The 20,083-nt window shown below is 35.1% G+C and overlaps 1 protein-coding gene and 1 non-coding gene across 4 annotated transcripts in view; one reads left to right on the top strand and one right to left on the bottom strand.

Moving 5' to 3' along the window:
- LOC121732073 overlaps positions 1–20,083 on the bottom strand; it is a 325,970-nt gene that overhangs the window by 195,083 nt on the left and 110,804 nt on the right. For all 3 annotated transcript variants that reach the window (XM_042121855.1, XM_042121854.1, XM_042121856.1), the window contains exon 3: positions 17,520–17,630. In XM_042121855.1, coding sequence (XP_041977789.1) covers positions 17,520–17,630 — 111 coding nt within the window. The remainder of the gene's footprint in view (positions 1–17,519; positions 17,631–20,083) is intronic.
- Positions 2,098–2,168, top strand: Trnag-gcc. Its single transcript has one exon. It is a non-coding gene; the product is annotated as a tRNA-Gly (tRNA).

Below are 20,083 nucleotides of genomic sequence, written 5' to 3'. Positions count from 1 at the left end.
ATGCAGCTCATAACGTAAACATGCAGCCATCGTACTTATCAAATAATATTTTGCTTGCAATAACTGCTCTAAAAGAGTTTGGCATAGTTTAACATTAGTACGCGTGTACTTTTGCATCAAACCTTGCTATGTGGTACTGATAGCAACAACTTATTGCAGAACACACAAAACTACACCCACAATATTTCTATCTTGGCCGAAGTTTTCAGGTGAGCGTTTCTTATTTGAATACAGATAGCGAGACAACACAAAGTTTTGACAGCAAGCTACCGGATACACACGGGAAAACATCCAAGATTTCAAGGTATACTTGTATTGAACATTATATTATTACTAGCTGACCCTGCAAATGTTGTTTTACCATATCTTATCTTCTTATATATAAAAATGGATTTTCAAATGTGTTAGTCGCGCTAAAACTTGAAAACGGCTGAACGGATTGGGCTGATTTTTGGTCTTAAAATATTCGTAGAAATCCAGGGAAGGTTTTAAAGTGACACGAAGTTCACCGGGACAGCTAGTCTTATATATAAAAATGGATTTTTAAATATGTTAGTCGCGTTAAAACTCGAAAACGGCTGAACAGATTGGGCTAATTTTAGTCTTAAAGTATTCGTAGAAGTCCAGGGAAGGTTTTAAAGTGACACGACGTTCACCGGGACAGCGTCTTATATATAAAAATGGATTTTCAAATGTGTTAGTCGCGCTAAAACTCGAAAACAGCTGAACGGATTGGGCTGATTTTAGTCTTAAAATATTCGTAAAAGTCCAGGGAAGGTTTTAAAGTGACACAAAGCTCACATATATATATATATATATATATATATATATATATATATATATATATATATATATATATATATATATATATATATATATATATATATATATATATATATATATATATATATATATATATATATATATAAGAATCAATATTAAAAGTAGATAAAAACCTATTTTCAAGCCTGACGAATGTACATATAAAATTTCATTAAAATCGGTTGAGCTGTTTTTGGATATAGCGCACACACACTGTGATGCGAGATTTTTTATATATTAGATATTATACAATTACTAGCTGTCCCGGCAGACGTTGTTTGCCATAATATAAAGTATTTTGCCCATCAGATTTCGCTCATATTATTTTATTAAAGTGACTAAATAAATATGGCACCATGGCAACGTTCATCGCTATACCGTCGCACAAACAATGGTCGCTGTCAGTCTCGACTTGTAATAATTTACTATTATTTATTCAACAAATGTAAAAAGTAGCCAGTAGCCGATTCTACTGAATATGCATATAAAATTTGGTAAAAATCAGTAAAGCCGTTTCGGAGGAGTACGGTAACTAACATTGTGACACGAGATTTTTATATTAAGTATGTAAGATATTATTATACACGACACTAAAAAATTATGAATAAGTAATATACATATAGAGCCGTATAGCCGAAACAGTCCGCTCGACTGTGTCAATATAGCTGTTTTACAGAAAACCAGTGTAAAGCATCGCTTTTAATGTATTATGTAGTGTTCGGCTTACACAAAGAATTTTAAAATATGTTCTATATTCTCCTCCTTTTTTGTAAGTCGGTTAAAAATTATAGCGTTTCAATATCAATTAACTAACACACACAAAAAATATTGTGTTGTATTTTACTAAAATATACTAATATTATGAAATTGTATTTTTACCTACTGTGTATAATAAGGAAAAGGCTGTTTTTTTTCGTGAGCAGTCAGTACAAGAATGATTCACTGATGTTTGCTCGTGCCCTTCCATGAGTCAGGCCCTTATGGGGTAATCTATGGCCCTAGTCCCTATGATTCACGATTATGGATGGCTTTAATCTTGAGGGAAAGGAAAGTTTCAGATATTAATTGATTTTGCTGTTATGATTTTGGTTTTATTTATACAAAAAAGGATATTGGTCACTTTTAATAATAATCTACTTTGAACATTTTTGATTTATTTTTTTAATTTTAATGTTTATTTTTTAGTTCATTAGGTACAGTACGATCCCTCCTATGCTTTATTATTTTCTGAGTGTTCAACAGAAACAGGCTAGAAATTTCTAACAACTAGACATAGCATCGGTGGTTCAGTGGTAGAATGCTCGCCTGCCACGCGGGCGGCCCGGGTTCGATTCCCGGCCGATGCAATCTGCTTTTTACTTAGAAAGTGATTTTTTACATTTTTTTCTGCGGTTTTCGTAAAAAAAAACAAATACGTCAAAATAAACCACGAGACACGTAGGTTTAAGCGCGGTCACTGACCGGTGAAGCGTTAGGGTTAAACTGTGGGGCGCTAAGATAGCGCTTGTTATCTTGTATGTGTATAATTATTTTAATGATAACGTTATCATCCTAATAATATACCTCTAATATGTACTTATGTACGAAAATAGACTTTTAAATCTGAAAGTGAGTCAATCTAGTATCTACCTATAAAGGTACTTACTGTTATACCGTGAAAAAGAAAAGTAATATGATTTCAATTCCCTTCCTTTCTTTTTTAAAGAAATAAGGGGGCAAACGAGCAAACGGGTCACCTGATGGAAAGCAACTTCCGTAGCCCATGGACACTCGCAGCATTAGAAGAGCTGCAGGTGCGTTGCCGGCCTTCGGTTTATTACTGAATCGATTTAGATGTAAATGGAGATCTTTAAGTCCATAGAAAGGACAATAATATTATATGTCCTTTACAAGGGTTATTTTGTAAAAAAAATTAACAGTTTCCTACGATATACGAAATTCGGGTTACAGGCAACATTTTATATGAAACTATAAGATCAGACTCTATGATCTATAGTTATTCAAGTTACAACTTACAAGTAAGTAAGAGAATAACGAGTTAAAAATATGTAAGGTGTGATTAATAAAGAACTATTTTTTCTATTAATCACATCCAAATTCCAAACTACCAAATGTAACGAATGAAATAAAGATATTCTATTATTATTGCGAAATTCAAACGCAGCATTTTAGTCACCCCACAATCCTCCATTAATCCCAAAATTAATTTATATCGTCCACCTCTGATGACCAGGTGTGGGTAATGTCCAGGGTTTGAGTGTTCTGACAGTACAATAAATACAGATTTAGGACTCCTCAGTCATGACGGGTTTGAGTGATTTGACACTTAGGGGATGGAGAGCATACAGCTTAGGTGACCCAAGCATAATCGCTCCAATTATTATGGTCCTTGGTCCCGTCATAATAATTAAGAGGCGTAACTAAAGAATCACCAGTTTTAACTTAAGAGGGCGACTAACCCCAAAAATCAAACATCGTCCTTATCTCTTCACACTCACACCCGTCTTTCATATGCGTTTCATATATAGGTAAAAAGAACGACGCGGATTCATCGCCAAATTAGTTTTTTCTCAATAACTCAATAAATATACAACATTTTAAAAATCCGCTAGGTCGATCTCTCAATGATAGAATTTTATACAATGTGTTATTAACTTAGTTCAATGCACGGTTATGGCGTGGTTATGGCAATAAATGAAAAATTCGTGAAAATTAGTTGTATCTTTGTGATTTTTTCTATAGAGAAAAATTTAAGATATCGTGTTTTTGCTCAGATCGAATTCTCGGAAATATAATGTAGTATCTAATTTTATGAAATAAAAGAATTCGGGACTTATTTTCAAGTATAAAAATGATAATTCATTTTTATAAAAATATTAAATCGACACTTTAGGATTAGTCGCCCCCTTAAGACGCTCCCCCTACGGAGATGCCGTAATTTACCGTTTTTAGAATATTATTAACTCATGATTTGAAAGCTACAAAATTATAATAAAAATACAGCAATACTTAATCTTCAGCCTATCTTCAGCATATGAACATTCCATTGTAATCGTCAAAACGACATTTAACAAAGCTATTTTATAAATAGACTACTGTAAAACCTCCAATACCGAGCACAGATTATTCCCGATGTTTAAACCACTCAATTCCACTCTTATACGAAACACAAATTGGACTGGATATAAACTTTAAGCCAGAGAAAACAAGTTATTTTAAACTAGAATACTAACTGGGAGTAATTATTTAAATTATTCGGAATAAAACTGAAAGTTGCACGGAAATTCAGTTATAATGGAACATGTGTTTCAGCTTGTGCCACAGTTTATTATCGTGATTGCTTAATAGTTAGTGCATACTGCAACTAATGTGGAGTTTTACTTATCTTTGATGCTAAAAAAGGAATAAAAATTGTTTGTTGTTTGCATCGATTAGGCTCCGATGATACTGGACACATTTTGGTAAAATTAGGCAGGGGACAAAGCACTTGGACTCATGAAAATTATAATAAATGATGAATGATACAACTTAGATTTAAATAAATTGATCTTGTATGTATAATATTTTATTTTTATAGAAAAACCTCTATGGCTTCACACGGTACCGCGTGTCTAGGTTTTATTTGGCGGTTATGTCTATTGTGGCCACATTATAAAAATCAAATATTGGTAAAGAACATTTTTTTTCGCATTTCATTTAATTTTATGTATGCACAGCGAACTACGTACCGTACTGCTGTTTTCAAATAAAACACGACGCCTCTACGTATACTCATAATAAAGGTCATTCCACATAACAATAATACAGGTGTATTAATTAAAGCCCAAACTTCAGCCCTATGCACCGCTCCCTTTCATTACAGCGAATTGACAGGGGAGCCCTTCTGTTAATAAACATGCCCTAGTAGTACGTAGAATAGAAATTGTGCGTAATGACCTCACATCCAGAATAACCGCTGAAGGTAATGGGATTGCGTAATTTATTTCATATCTGATTGGGAATTTTTTGTGTGTGATAAAAGTGCAGATCTGTCTTCAAGGATATTGTACACATGGATAAATGATTTTGTAGCGTGGATGTGAAAGTGATGCCATTAATGATAATTTATTTATGGAATAAAAGAAAACAAACATTGAATAGTATTAGTAACTTAAATAATAAAATACGTCCAATGACAGATGAAATACAAAGCACTTCGGGGGCAAAGATATTATTATGAATACAAAGACATTTATCACATGCAAAATAACACTTTGTCGCTATTGGTTAGGCATAGGAGACGAATGTTATGTAAAGCAGCAGTCCCTGAAATTAGCATTTTTTCAAAATGGCGGCATTCGTTCTAATTTCGAAACATATATCCTTGTAGGATTATAAGTTAATCATACTAAGTCATACTAAAGATAAGCAATACAGCAAAACGTATGACATTAGATCACATTAGACGAACAAAATCCCTCATAACGAAATTTGAGGGTTCTGTGCTAAATTAATTCGCTGGATTTGGGTCCGCGCGTGATGCTCATATTTTTCAGGCCTTAATGAAAATCACGTCCTCCACGTGAGTGGCCACACTTTACTGAAATATTAGGATAGTCCTAGACTATAAATAAAAAAAGTTAAGGGAGAGACGTGGTATGATAAAAACATTTGCAGAAAAAGATATTTTATCAATCCTAATATTGTTATAACATAATATAATACTGAACTGATTGTCTATTTGTCTACGCGTTTGGCCGTAACTTCATACTAAATAAAGGTACGGACACCATCCTAACTTTATATTAATATTTTAGATTTTTTATTTAGTTGCATAATTCCATGGAGCTTTTTGTAAGCTTTTATAAGTTAAAAATTTATAATTGATGGCAAACAAAAATAGTTTTTTAGATAACAAACAAAAAGTCTTAATTTTATCTCTACTCCCAAAAGTGTGGACACTTTCATAATAAGTGGGCAATATACATTCTAGGCGTGGCGACGCAAAAATTAAAAAAATAAAATAAATCCCTTAACGTTTAAGCCATGTTGTGTCTTATTTGAAACAGTAGCTTGGGTTATCAGAATTTAGTAGTAGAATATTATGTACTATCAGAAATGTTGATTCATAGGCAGATAGCGGACCTGCGTAATTTCGTCGCCTTCTCTCGAACCCAGCCGACAGATCACAGTTAACATTGAATTGATATTTAAAACCAACCCAATGACGTAGGACCGTCAACTGCATATGAATCAATATATTCGATGGTACACTACTAGCTATATTCCGATAGTGTGCTTTACAATTTTAAATTCAAAAACCGTTTAGTTCCTTATGTAATGGCCGCAAAGACATTTTGTTACAAAGACTCCGCTGTCTTTATCTGTCTTGTGACTTTTGCAATATGCCCGACGATGACGGACAGACCAGGGCCTGTAGACAAGTGGCAAAGCGCTAACGCTAACGCTAACGCTAACGCTAGCGCTACAAAATGTATGCGATTTGACATAAGTCATCGCTTCGCTAGCGAATACTAATGTCAAATCCATACATTTTGTAACGTTAGCGTCAGCGCTAGCGTTAGCTTTTTGCCACTTGTCTAGGGGGGCTTGTATAGTTATAAGCCGTGTGAAAATTGTTACTTGAAAGAACTAAGTGGGTGTAGTCCTAAATGCGACAGTAATACCTGAAAAATATACCCAAAATTTTAGTTTTGTATTTTAGGAAACTTTATAATAATATCCATTACATTAATGTTTTATAGCAATATAGTGTAGGAATGTTTGTTTGTTTGGCGGCACGCGAAGCCAGTAGTAAATCATTTTCGGGGTATGTCATGTGTCAGGGGTTTTAATTTATACGATATTTGTGGTCACTCCAGCCCATACGTACTAATTACGAGTTATTAACGTGGTTATTTATTATTTTATTCTAATTTTATTGTGTCTAATTTCACCTTTTGTGTAGAGTATTGTAGAGTCATGATTACACGCTATATAATATACCAAAGTTTAAATAGAATTCTTTCATAATACAGTATATGTTTTATTTATATACTTACAATAAACATTTTTTTTGTTCATGACAATACCTACTTACTTTATAAATGCTATCTTTACACAATATCTATCTTTCAGACTGCACCTTGACGCTTAAGCCACCAAGGCGGTAATGAAAACTATGGAAATACTTTAAGTCCTGGAAAATGATAAAGCATAGGTATTTCCTACAGAAACTTTTAAAGTTGCTGATGATAATAAATTAACAAATAAACAAACAAAACTTTGAATATAGGTAACAAATTAATTTTTTTTCATACTTACCAAACAAAAATAATGAACGTATAAGACAAGATATATAAAATTAATCAAACATCGCTCCCGTCTTATGTTAAGAACTTTTTACGAGTGTTCTCTAGAAATACTTTTAAGCTGTGAAACGGTTTGAGTGCATCCAGATGCACTTAACAAAACAGAAATAAAACCGTTAAACTTCTATAATGAGATGCAAATACTTTGAAAACCGAAGAAGGAATTAAGAAAAGGTTAATTAAAAAGCAAAGTTTGCAATCGTTTTCTTTGAACTTTAATGCAGGTAATGCTTACACTGTTGGCTGTTGTTTTCCTTTGAAATGGCAGATTTTGGATTTATATTATATACTTTTTTCGTCGATTTCAAAGTTCTTAGTAATCTTGATCTAGAAAACATTGTTTATTATTGTACTATCAGAGAAGTTGAATGTTAAGCAGATGGGTCAAACCCATCCGACCGATCACAGCTAACATTGAATTGACATAAGCCGACCAAATGACGTAGGTCCGTCAACTGCGTAGGAAACAATTTCCTTGATGGTACAAACAACTACATAGTTGATGCTCGTAACTCCGTTGCGCAGAAATTCGATTATCACGCAGGGACCGTACATTTTCCAGGACAAAAAGTATCTTAGGTCTTTTCTCGAGACTTAAAGTTACATATCTCCATGCCAAAATCTAACAAAATTATTTTGGCGGTTTGGAGGTTATATACACTTTAGCATTTATAATAATACTAGCTGTTTGACCGAGCTTTGCTCGGTATTCAATAAAACACGAATAGAATTACATTTTCTAAAAATGATTCCTAGCTAGATCGATTTATCGCCCCCGAAACCCCCTATATACTAAATTTCATGAAAATCGTTGGAGCCGATTCCGAGATTCCAATTATATAGATATATATATATACAAGGGTAAACAATGTTTTGGCTAATATTGTATCCTTTCATTACCTTCCATGGGAAGAAATATCTCTATTTCCACAAGCCTCCATAGATAGTGTAATAAGCCTATAAATAATCCCCCGTGACGTATGTCCGGTGGCAGGACTGGCAGGCCAATAATTTTGAAAAATACCCCCCATTACTCGCAGGTTTTGGGGTGAGTGCATGTATATTCATACATACATACATTATACAAAATAGTATAATGTATACCCTGTTATTTCGGTTCCTTCAGCACGTGGAATATAATATTCTATTTCAGAAAGGAACGTCAGAACAAGAGTCAAGTAAATAACTTCAATAATTTGTTACCTACGGTCTATTAGTTTTTAAATAAATTGCATTGTAAAACTATCTAATTAGTTACAAAGTAATAATAAAAATAAATAAATCCTTCTTCTTCAGGTACAATAAGATACGGAGCTAATTTATTGATGGATCAGCGCACTCAAATTTTAAAACCCCATTCACACAGCTGGATTTTTTTTATGAAATAAGGGGCAAACGAGCAACGGGTCACCTTATGGAAAGCAACTACCGTCGCCCATGGACACTCGCAACATCAGAAGAGTTGCAGGTGCGTTGCCGGCCTTGAAATTTTGCACGATACATGATTTTCTAATGATGTAAGCGTTTTTCAAGGATTTTCAAAGCGTAAGTCCTACGGAGGTCAAGTAGGCTTAAAATTTCGTACGTCAAGCATCTTTCACGGAGGCAATTGGCAAAGCCGCGATTAATGTATAAGATAAAGAAGAAAACCGGAAGAATTCTTTTACGACCGCTCTACCCACCACGAAGACAAGAAAAACTGTTTCCTAGAAACATCAGCAGGTGTCGCTAGTGACATTAGTTTATTGTTGCAGCACTTGGGGAAAGACAACAACTTTGATGTACCGAAATAGATGGGACTCGGGTTTTATGGTGCGGTGGAGTCGAACAAGCGTGTGGCAAATAGAAAAATAGTCGATTGTATAGAAAATATTGTTTCTATACTCGACGTACAGTCGGTTGCTAGATAAATAGTTTTCATTGAAACAATATTATTATGTTTTCCAATTTCGTTATGAAAGAGAGGTTGTTCCAGTATTCGTAATTTAATTTTTAAAAGTCTAAACCTTATATTTGTTTGGTCTCCTATTATATATACTTCAAAGTCTTGTGTCTGAAAGTACGAAGGATATATTCGAAGTTGCAATTAACTGGGTTAGATATAATGGGTTAAAATGAGTGGGTTAAATTTAATTTTAGTCTCGTTTAGGGGTTAATGATAAACAATGCTCCAAAATAGGCAAGTGTGCTGTATAATTTTATTCTTACGTTTAACCCGAGAAGATGAGTGTCATTGTCGTCGTCGTTGTCTCAGTGTTGTTAAGCTTGATGTTTAAACCAAGACAACGATCTTAAGTTTATGCCTATGTTTAAGGTTTAACCCAAGACAAGAATCTTAACGTGGCAAGTTATTTAGAGAGGATCGTCCGAATTCAATACAAAACAATTAAACCGCGATCAACAGATAACGGACCCTACAGATACTGTAGTTTTATGAGACGTAGATTTATTAGTGCTGGTATAACCCGTCCATTAATTAAAATGGCGTTCTTAGAGTCCAAAATTGTTTTGTCAATAGTCGAACCGCCATTAATGTAGCGTAGGACTCCATGTTTTTATTTGAGGTGCGTACTCGTAGCGTCTTATTCCTGGAGAAATCAAAGTCCTTAATAGCAAGAATAAGAGTTATAAATTATTAGGACTCAAAAACTCTACTACTTAAAACTCTACGTCCATGAGTCACACGAGTGACTGTAAATTACAGTTGTAGGTGTCAAAATTAATTAATTTGGGTTATATAATATTATAGAATTACTAAGTGAGTGACTGACTGCGAATGACGAGAAATCAACAGAACAGCAACTTACAAACATTAATTTGAGTTACTTAAAATACAAAATGTGCAGCTTCATAATATTTGAGCATTTTTAAATATTTGGCAATTATGTATTTTATATACCTACTGAGCGGCATTTAATATCTTAATATGAAGTGTTGGATACAAAAACCACTTTGACAAATACACTTATTAAAATTGTGAGCTTATTATACTATTATACATCAGACTACAATGAGCTCTCTTTGATTAAAAAATATATATAAAATAACTATTTGAAGAAACACTATTCTATTAGCTATGATGGAAGGGTTATTAAATAAAACAAAATACTCCGTAAAAATTAACTAATATACATTTACATAAATCAAATGAACAAAAATAAAATAAGACGCGTCAGTCAACCAAAAAAATAAGGAACATTGATAGGTATAAGGACTGAGGAGCCCTAATACTGTAAATACTCAAATAAAGTACTTAAATTCATACCGCTCAAGTTATTAAAACAGTATTTCATCATCAGTCGCAAAAACTTTTTTTTTTATTCGCTTGTTTTATAGTAATCTGTGGTCTAGGTGAAGAACTGTTCTTCAATAATTTACTTGTAAAATTATTTGAAAGTGAAGTCTCTAAGTTACCATGATATAAAGGACTCAAAGGACACAGTAGAGTCGTTAAGAGATCTACTCTTGAGATTTACGACGCCCACTAATTGAATGTACCAAGTTTGATTAGCGGGACAGAACAATTAGGGATGATGTGTACCATGCAATTATAGTGCAATTACATATTATAACTATGATAAGACATCAGACATGTAGCGTATATTGTAGATATAACATAGTAAAAATAGTGTTAAAACTAACATGACTACATATTTGATAATTACAAAACCACAGACAAAAAACTCTGGCAAATGAAATTCCAAAAAAAAAAAAAATACAGCGCCGGAGTTTACTTTTTTAAGGCAGCAGAATATTCTAAAAGCTTCCTAAGGGCTTTGGGCTCTTTGGATGAAAAGGTTTCTTCTACCGATATCTAAGTCCTTCTTAAATGAAACTTGGTTTATGGAAAATCATTTAAATTATTATAATCTATATTATATACAGTAGGTATGTTAAGGAATGTAACTCTTTTGCAAACATAATATTCGCAAAACGGTTCGTTATTCGTATCATTCACTGTACGTCTAATTAGAGCATTGAGATATGTGCAAATATTCAGGTGAGAAGAATCAGGAAGAGACAGGCGAGTAAACAAAACTAACCCTTGAATCTAAAGGGATAAAGTGTGAAGTTCAGCGTGCAGTCATAATTTGCTTTTATTACCTTTCGTTTTATCGTCTTTGACATTAATAACTACGTGATACATCAAAATAAATCATATCACGATGAATATAAAGCTTAATTTACAATACAGATTTAGATACATAGGTCGTTGAGCGTGAAATCTTTGAGTAACGCAAAACATCCGGCTGGAAGGACCATCTAATCGTATCGGACACGCACATTCCTGCGCGCGCGCAGCTTTGACGCGCCGCCCGCGCAATTAGGTTCGGGATTGATTCATTAGTTCTCTGGATGTTTGTTACGGATAATCGCTAGGATAATGAGAACACGCCTCCGATTACACAAGGCGGATACTTCCGTAGTACAAAGGTCCTTACACAACTTGTTGCTTACAAAGGTGGTATGGAAAAAAAAATACTTTAAGCAAGCAAGTATGAGAGTATCGTTGCAAAAACTTTATTTAAACGTAAATACTGATCGCAATGCTAAAGGAACATAACCAAATCTACGTCATCAACATAACCTAAACTACGAAGGCTACTTATAAGTCACTAACGGAGAATCTTAAAAAGTATGGGTACGTAATACGTTCCCCTACCATACATCAGTAATCAGTATGTAAGGAAAGTCACTTCTACTACACTACACTACTGACTACACTGCACTACTATAATAACAGTCGTACTTGGATTTTTACTTGTGCTTAGTTTCATACATTTCTGTTCGCTGCAACAACAATGTATACTCTTATCTCCTTTTATTCTCTGCTTAGTATTTTAATGACCAAATACCTGGATATATATAGCAGACAGACAGTCTGGTCACAGCCCACCTGTTCCCGGGGAATGCGGGGCCGTGCCAGCGTGCCAGCATGGCATCGGCATCTTAATTACATGCCAGATGAAGAATCTAGACTAAGCTTGTTAGATATGTCTGAAGTTAGAGGAGTTCATTTACAGGAGTTTTTTCAGCAAAATATTATTCCTAGGCAGTTGACAGACCAACGTCATTTGGTCGGATCATGTCAATTCAATGTTAATTGTTATCTGTCGGCTGGGTTTGATATAACGCGACCAAACTACGTAGATCCACCATCTGCCAGGGTCATTCAGACCGCAACGCGACAAGGCGAGGCGAGGCGACAGATTTCAGTTGCGTGAGACGTCTTGCGAATCTGTCAAATCCATAAAAATAATTTAGAATTAATGCGATACGCGTCGCTTTGCGGTCTGAATCAACCCCTAGAATCAACTTCTCTGATAGTACATTTTTGTCCAGCTTTTTGGCGTGTACAAAAGAATTTGAAAAGGAACCGTACATTTTCCCGCAAGAAAGTAGGCTTCATCCTTTCCCGAAGTCTACTCAATAACTGAAAATTAGTACGTGCAAAACCACAAACTCTATAGCTTTATAACATTAAAGTGTAGATGCCACAAACCAAAATATTTAAGATATTTTACGGAATTTCGGAGCACCGAAAACCTGCGACATTATAACTGAAAATTTCAACCTTCGAATTCCAAGAAATCAAGGCACATTGATGAACGCGTTGCGTCGCGTCAACACAACGGCAAACCGCAAAACGCATTATATCTGCGTTGTGTCAACGTTGCGACGACGCAATGATATCTCTTTTTCAATCAGTAAATACTGATAAAATACTTGCTTTACCGCCCATTTATTTACCAATAAATACTGAAGTCCGCAACTGAATTTTGAACTTAGTTTAACATGACACTGCAAATACAAACACTTAACACTAGACAAGTTTGCCCCCCGGCTGCGGTCGTCGGCAAACAGTCTGCCCACTTCAAGATCGTCTGTTTGATGTCCGTCTGTTTGTCCGGATCAGTTTGAACATTGGAATTAGAAGACGATATTGAAAAGTTTTTATTTTTAATTTGTTGAATTATTTACCAGTACCTACTTGGAATTATACAATAAGGAGCGGAAAAATAAGTTTTATAGTTTTTTTCCTAAAAGCGACCTAAGCAATTATTGTCAGATCGGCGTTTTATCTATTGCCAAGTTTGCCAGCACCAGAATACAGTATTTCTTCTGTCATTTCCAGTAGCGGCGTAAGGGTGGGGTCATTTCTAGAGAAAACCAAAGATGGCAGCACTTTGCGTACAGAACTTTTCGATTTTCGCTACACCAAAAGTTAAAACATACTTTTCTTATTCAACACTATTACGAGTCATTTAGGTTTGAAATAATGTCTCCATTATTTAGCTGTCGACAACTTTTGTTTAAGGACAAGTAGACAACGTAAAATAAGCAACGACACGACGGGTTTAATTCCCAACTTTGTACTGAGTGCTCTAGTCATTGATGCACTATATTTAGGGAGGTCGCACTGTAAATACGAGAGCTAGGGACGCGTCATTTCAAGTTAGACAAGCTCTTCTTAGTTTTATTGTAACTTAAGACACATGTACGAATAGTATTCGTACAAGCCTCTATTGGGTGACAAGCTTTTGCCCGCGGCTTCGCTCGCGTTAAGAAGTATTATTATATACAAACTTTCATCCCCTATTTTAACCCCTAAGAGGTAGAATTGATCAAAATCCTTTCTTAGCGGATGCCTACGTCATATCATCTAACTGCATGCCAAATTTCAGCCCGATTGGTCCAGTGGTTTGGGCTGTGCGTTGATAGATCACCATGTCAGTCAGTCTCCTTTGAGTTTTATATATACTTATATATAGATTTTTGTTACCTCACCATGTAATCCACATTTATTTTCTATAACTAATCCTAACTAATCCCATGAAAAAGTGAAAGGCAATAAAAAATTGATGTTTTATTTACAATGATGAGAAACTTTTAAAGTATTCTAAATTACTATAAATCTCAAATAAATCTTATATTTTTCCAACATGTGATGCAACGTCCTTCAGTATGCAACATCAATGGCACTCCGAATGAAAACGTAAACTTCAGAATACTGAAAGCTCACAAGCAACTTTAAACTCACATTCGAAACGATTTATTGTGCATTTAAAGTGTTAAATCACAACACTTGCCGTTTAGAATATAACAGTTTTGATGTTTCTTTGTCACAATAGTTTTATTTATGCAAGAAAATTGTGGGAAAGCTGTAACTTTTGTATTATAACGTTGCACAAATAAGACAAGCAATACGCATTTACCGCTGAATCTAATTTTGATTAGTTTTGGACTTTGGTATAGGGACACGTTGAGTCCCGAAAAAGGACATAACGCACGATAGCTTTATCTATATTTTACGAATCTCGCGCGACATGCTAATTTTCTAGTCTAGTTTTGTTTTTAAATGACTAATTGAAATACCACTAAGCTAAATAATAAATTCAAATGCAAATAAGCCAAAAGGAACAAAATCAATAAATAACAAATCATCATAATTCTGAGAAGGCGAAAATTTTTCAATATAACAAAAAGGTCCGCTGTCCGTTTCAGACGCCCCAAGGAATAAAACGCCCAAATAAAGCGTGATCAGCTAATAACCGGCAGATGTATGGAAATACCCTCTTTTCCCCCCTTTTCACCCCCCTTACCCCTCAATCAATTCCACTCCGACAATCGTATATCCCGATGGATTTAATAAACGGCTAGACGTAAGCAGCCGACGATGCTTTCAGATACTTCGGCTGTGGTTGATTCAGATAAGAAGTCTTAAATGTGCTGTGTTGATTTTGAGAAAAAAATGTAATGTTTCTTATTTGGAAAAATAGGGAAAAATGGCGCAGATAACTAGAGCTGAAAATGCTTTCTAACTCTATGAAGAGATTTTTTTTTGACAGACAGACAGATAGATCTATTTATCTGTCTGTCTGTCAAAAATAAAAATAAAAATAGACAGGACCGACGTCCTACCGGTATACCTATTTATATTATCATACACGCTCTAAGCTTGGCTGTCGTCTTCTTTGTTTTTTTTTTATGAAATAAGGGGGCAAACGAGCAAACGGGTCAGCTGATGGAAAGCAACTTCCGTCGCCCATGGACACACGCAGCATCAGGAGAGCTGCAGGTGCGTTGCCGGCCTTTTAAGAGGGAATAGGCTAGGGGAGGTTAGGGAAGGGAAGGGAATAGGGGAGGGTAGGGAAGGGAATAGGGTAGGGGATTGGGCCTCCGGTAAACTCACTCACTCGGCGAAACACACGTTTCACGCCGGTTTTCTGTGAGAACGTGGTATTTCTCCGGTCGAGCCGGCCCATTCGTGCCGAAGCATGGTTCTCCCACGTATAAATGTTTTGACCATTATGACCAAACTTTCCCCGCAAGTTTGGTCATAACTTAATGCACGTATGAACAATATTTCACCAGCACTCCTGGTGGTGTCCAGACATTGTATTTGGTCTACCCTTTGTGCGCTTCCGCAAGTAAAAGTGATAAACTAAGAAACTCTCAAAACGCTAAAGGGATAAACTTGTAAGCTCTCAAAAAACTTTTACAACTTTTGTTTTTATTTTAAACCGGCTCGAAAAAGCTCACAAAATACTTATTAGGAATTGAAAAAAAAGAACAATTTTTCTCCTTAAGTTTAATCCTATTAACATTATCTTTATTAAAAGTAAACCAGCAGGTTTTCTCTGCTTTATGAATTCTTCAGTAGAATTTATACTTACAGTTATACCCGGTGTCTAAGGTTTTCTGTCTGGAGTTCATCTATACAAAAGCGTTGAAGATTGGTGAATTTTTTGACGATAGCTAATCAAAAGCGCCAAGGGATAGTCGATAAAGAGGCGGATTTCCTAAGAAAAGTCATACGAATTTTAATGCAAAGGAAGTTGTGTACCTCCATTTGCCGTTTGAACTTCGAACAGGTAAACTCCTGTCAAAAAAAAATCTGTCGTCTGTAAAGTTTACTGACGATAGTTGAACGTGACAACGTGGAACGCCTTATTTCGTGCGTGCAGCCGGCTCCATCGAATTACATAATATAAGACGTTGTCACGTCGAAACCTAAGAAACTGATCTTCAGATGATGATCATCATTAATCACGTACAATCTTGTTACACCACGATGTTTGCTATTTCAGGTGTTTACACTCTAACCCCTCGGTAATTAGCACGTGTAACAGTTAGCTGGGGCCTGCGAGACCCTGATTATACGTAAATAGAGAAGGGTTAATACCTTGATGTATCAATCATTGATCGAATAATCGAGGATATAATATTATTATGTAATATTAATTATGATAATTATAGCTACTGTTTTATTGATCACAAGTATTTTAGCAGAAAACGCTGTATTATCATATTTTATGTGAACAATTATATATTTTTATGTACTGACACAGAAAGTAGTAAGTTTTTTTTTGTTTTTTTTTTATTAAATAAGGGGGCAAACGAGCAAACGGGTCACATGATGGTAAGCAACTACCGTCGCCCATGGACACTCGCAACATCAGAAGAGCTGCAGGTGCGTTGCCGGCCTTTTAAGAGGGTATACGCTCTTTTCTTGAAGGTTTGCAGGTCGTATCGGTCCGGAAATACTGCTGCCAACAAAGAAACTGCTGCAAAAAAGTATTGCTAACAACATGTAACATGGCTTGTATGGTGAAGTACTGCAAAAGTACTTTGCTGCTTTTTAAAGTTTTTCTAAAATATACAGTTGATAAAATAAAAAATGGATAACTATATAAAAGTGAACGAAAGACTATATTTTTTTAAATTTTGCAGTACCTACTATCTATCCTAATAAAACCGAATCTATATAATATAAATATTTTTATGAACCAGGAAATGCTAAGATATAGTCTGTCAAGAAACTGAAGAAATTAGCAACATCGTAATGTCATCCCTTTTAAATCAATTTAAGAAAAAGGGATGACATTAAGATGTTGCCACATTTTAATTTCTTCACTTTTTTGACAGACTATACCTTATTGATTACTGAACCATAACTTAAATCAAGACGAGTTAATCCTTTCGGATATTGAGCGCTGAATACCTCCACTCCTCCAATAATTGTTTCAATTTGAAGCAGGGAGGATTATTCTTCCCTCTCAGGTAAACAAAGTATCAATCAGACCCTCATAATAATGGATATTTTAGATTTCAGTTATTCGACGACCTCTGTGACTCAGTGGCGTGCAGCTCAAGCCGCAGGTGGCAGGTTCAAATCACGTCAAGGAGACAAAACATGTTGTTTTATTTGTATAGTAAAAAAGTATTAAATATATTTCTGTTGTCTGGTATATAACATAAGTTCTTTGAGAACTTTGCATGAGGCCAGAGTCCAGACTAGTGGAGTAAAGGGTCGATAGAAAATATTAGAAATTTTTTAAATACCTTGATAAGTTTGTTTTGGAGTTTCGTGACTGCCATGCGCTCCTTCTGCGTCCTTCTTTTCTCTTCTTCCAATTGATCTTCTAACTGCTTTATTCTCTTTTCAAGAAGCTCCTGAACAAATGGAAAATAAATTATTAAATTTTCGTAACAGACAGATTTTTACTATTATGTTAGCATATTTAGAATGCCTTATGAAAAATACCTAGTTTGATAGTTACATGTATAAATATATCATGAAATATTAATAACGCCTGTAGTTTCTAGGCAATGGTTGCAGTATCCTAGTGGGTAACAACTAACATGCTTTTCTACCCGGAAAACGCGTATTTTTCAGTTATTTTATGTTCCTTGAACTCAATACAAAGCAGAGCTCGGACTCCCAGACACCAAATAATAAAGATAGACATAGAAAATGTTTTCTTTACACAAGCGATATTAAATTGAATAACGCGATTCTGCGGGTCTGATTGTTTAAATTTCGAACAGTCCGAGCAAACCGGATGTGACGTCGTTTATCTAGTGTCATGAACCGGAAACGAACACCCCTCGTTTCTCCCTTCGCTAATAATTCAAATTTCAAACAATTCTATTAGAATTTACAGTATGCTGTGGATATACCGAGATATTCATCTCTGTCCGTTGTTTGTTCAATTCGTAGTTCAATTCTATGGTCTTAGCCACAAGACTAGTCGCAAAACTTCATATTCTTTACTATTATAAATATTTACTATTTGAATATCTTTAAACATCTTTACAAGCAAAAAATATTATATTCCTTAAAATTTTTATAGCTTATCTCGTGGTTCGGATAAAAAGATCTTTCATTGACTTGATATCGTAGTAGTTCAAATAACAGACACCATAATAATTAAACATGAATCTTTAAAGGGAAAATATTAAGTATACAAGAGGTATTTTAAAGAAAAATGTAGAGAATATGAAAGGCAATTTTATGTAATTATTCGAATGAGCGATTTATATGCTAATACGGAATACATTAAATATTTTATGGTGTCTTGAGTGCGAATTTATATTTAGTCGCCATTATCATTCAAAGGACGCCATATAAATAATTCCTGGACATCCTTCCAACGCCTCATTTAAGGAGGCTGTCAGTTGATTTGCTTAGAAAAGCGACCTTAGACCTTAGTACGTTGTAGTAAGTATGTCGGAGAATGCAAATAAAATGCTCATTATTGTAGACAATGTATAACATTGTCAATGAGTTAATAATGAGCAGATAGGTCAAATTTAGATAGAGTTTAATAGCACGAGATTCATATTAATTGATTATCATGTACCTGTCGCAGCCGACTGGTTTAAATAGCCATTCAATCACACGTCTAGCTTTTCTATTGAATATTTTAATCGCTCAAAACGTTCAACACTACAGCTGATTCAAAAGCCGCCGTCTAATAGAAGTAGTTCAGCGCGCACCGCTGCGGCGCTAGGTGCGTTTTATTTACAATATGGCGTCAACTAGCAGGTGTTTGTGATTGTTTTTCGGAAAGAAAGTAGTTAATAAAAGTTACCAGTGTTATTAAAGATACAAAAATTGTGGAGGCACTTACGAGTGAATCAAAATTTCAACAAATATTCGAGGAGAAATTACGGGATTATGAAATGGCTGGATGCAGTCCTCCCGAAAGGGGGGTTCGGGGGGCAAAGCCCCCCGTCAAAACAAAAACAAACACAATCCAGAAAGTCCAAAAGTTGGTAAGGTTAGATTAGAACTTAGACCATAACACAGAGGGAGCCGAGCGAGCGCAGCGAGCGTGCTGCGGCAGCAGCCGGCGACCGTCGCCAAATAAAAGGGGGGCTCGGGGGGCGCAGCCCCCCGCCAAAACAAAAACAAACACAATCCAGAAAGTCCAAAAGTAGGTTAGGTTAGAACTGTGACTGTGCTGCGGCAGCAGCCGGCGACCGTCACAAAACAGGTCTCACAATTTTTTATTTTTACTTATTGCATTAAACTTTTGGTCACCCCTTAAACTTAATCCGAGAATAATCTTTCAATAAAATACAAAAAGTTTTCCTATTCTCCCAAATTACATATTAAGCCAATGGTCGCCCTAGTTAATTTGCCATTAAACCAGTTGGCTAAGCGTCATCTAGCTGTAGTGTTGAACGTTGTAGTCAACAAGTCGGCTAAACGACGTATAACCGTGTGATTGAATGGCGTTGTTCAGTCAAAGGGCTAGCTGTTTGATTGAACGGCTATTTAAACCAGTCGGCTGCGACATACCCATTATGGTGCAGTAACATAAGTATTTGTTATTTTATATTAATTCCAAAAATACAACGTCATAAAAAATAATAAGTATGACAATACTAAAGTTGTAATCACAGAAATGGATATAGTATTTCTGTGGTTGTAATCTTTGGAATAAGCGCATACATTTTGAACGGGGTAGAGCTGCTAAGTTGTGCAATCAAGCACTGTCAATCCAGAAACGGACACGTCTTTATAGAATCGCCGATCTAAATGTATGGAATTGACATAAGACGAGTCGAACGTCTATATCATATTAACGAACGCTTATGTCAATTCCATACATTTTGGT

This window comes from Aricia agestis, chromosome 11 (genome assembly GCF_905147365.1).
Source record: "Aricia agestis chromosome 11, ilAriAges1.1, whole genome shotgun sequence".
NCBI classification, from domain to species: Eukaryota; Metazoa; Arthropoda; class Insecta; order Lepidoptera; family Lycaenidae; genus Aricia; species Aricia agestis.
Note: the sequence above shows the minus strand (reverse complement) of the source record. Positions and strands in the feature narration are given on the sequence as shown.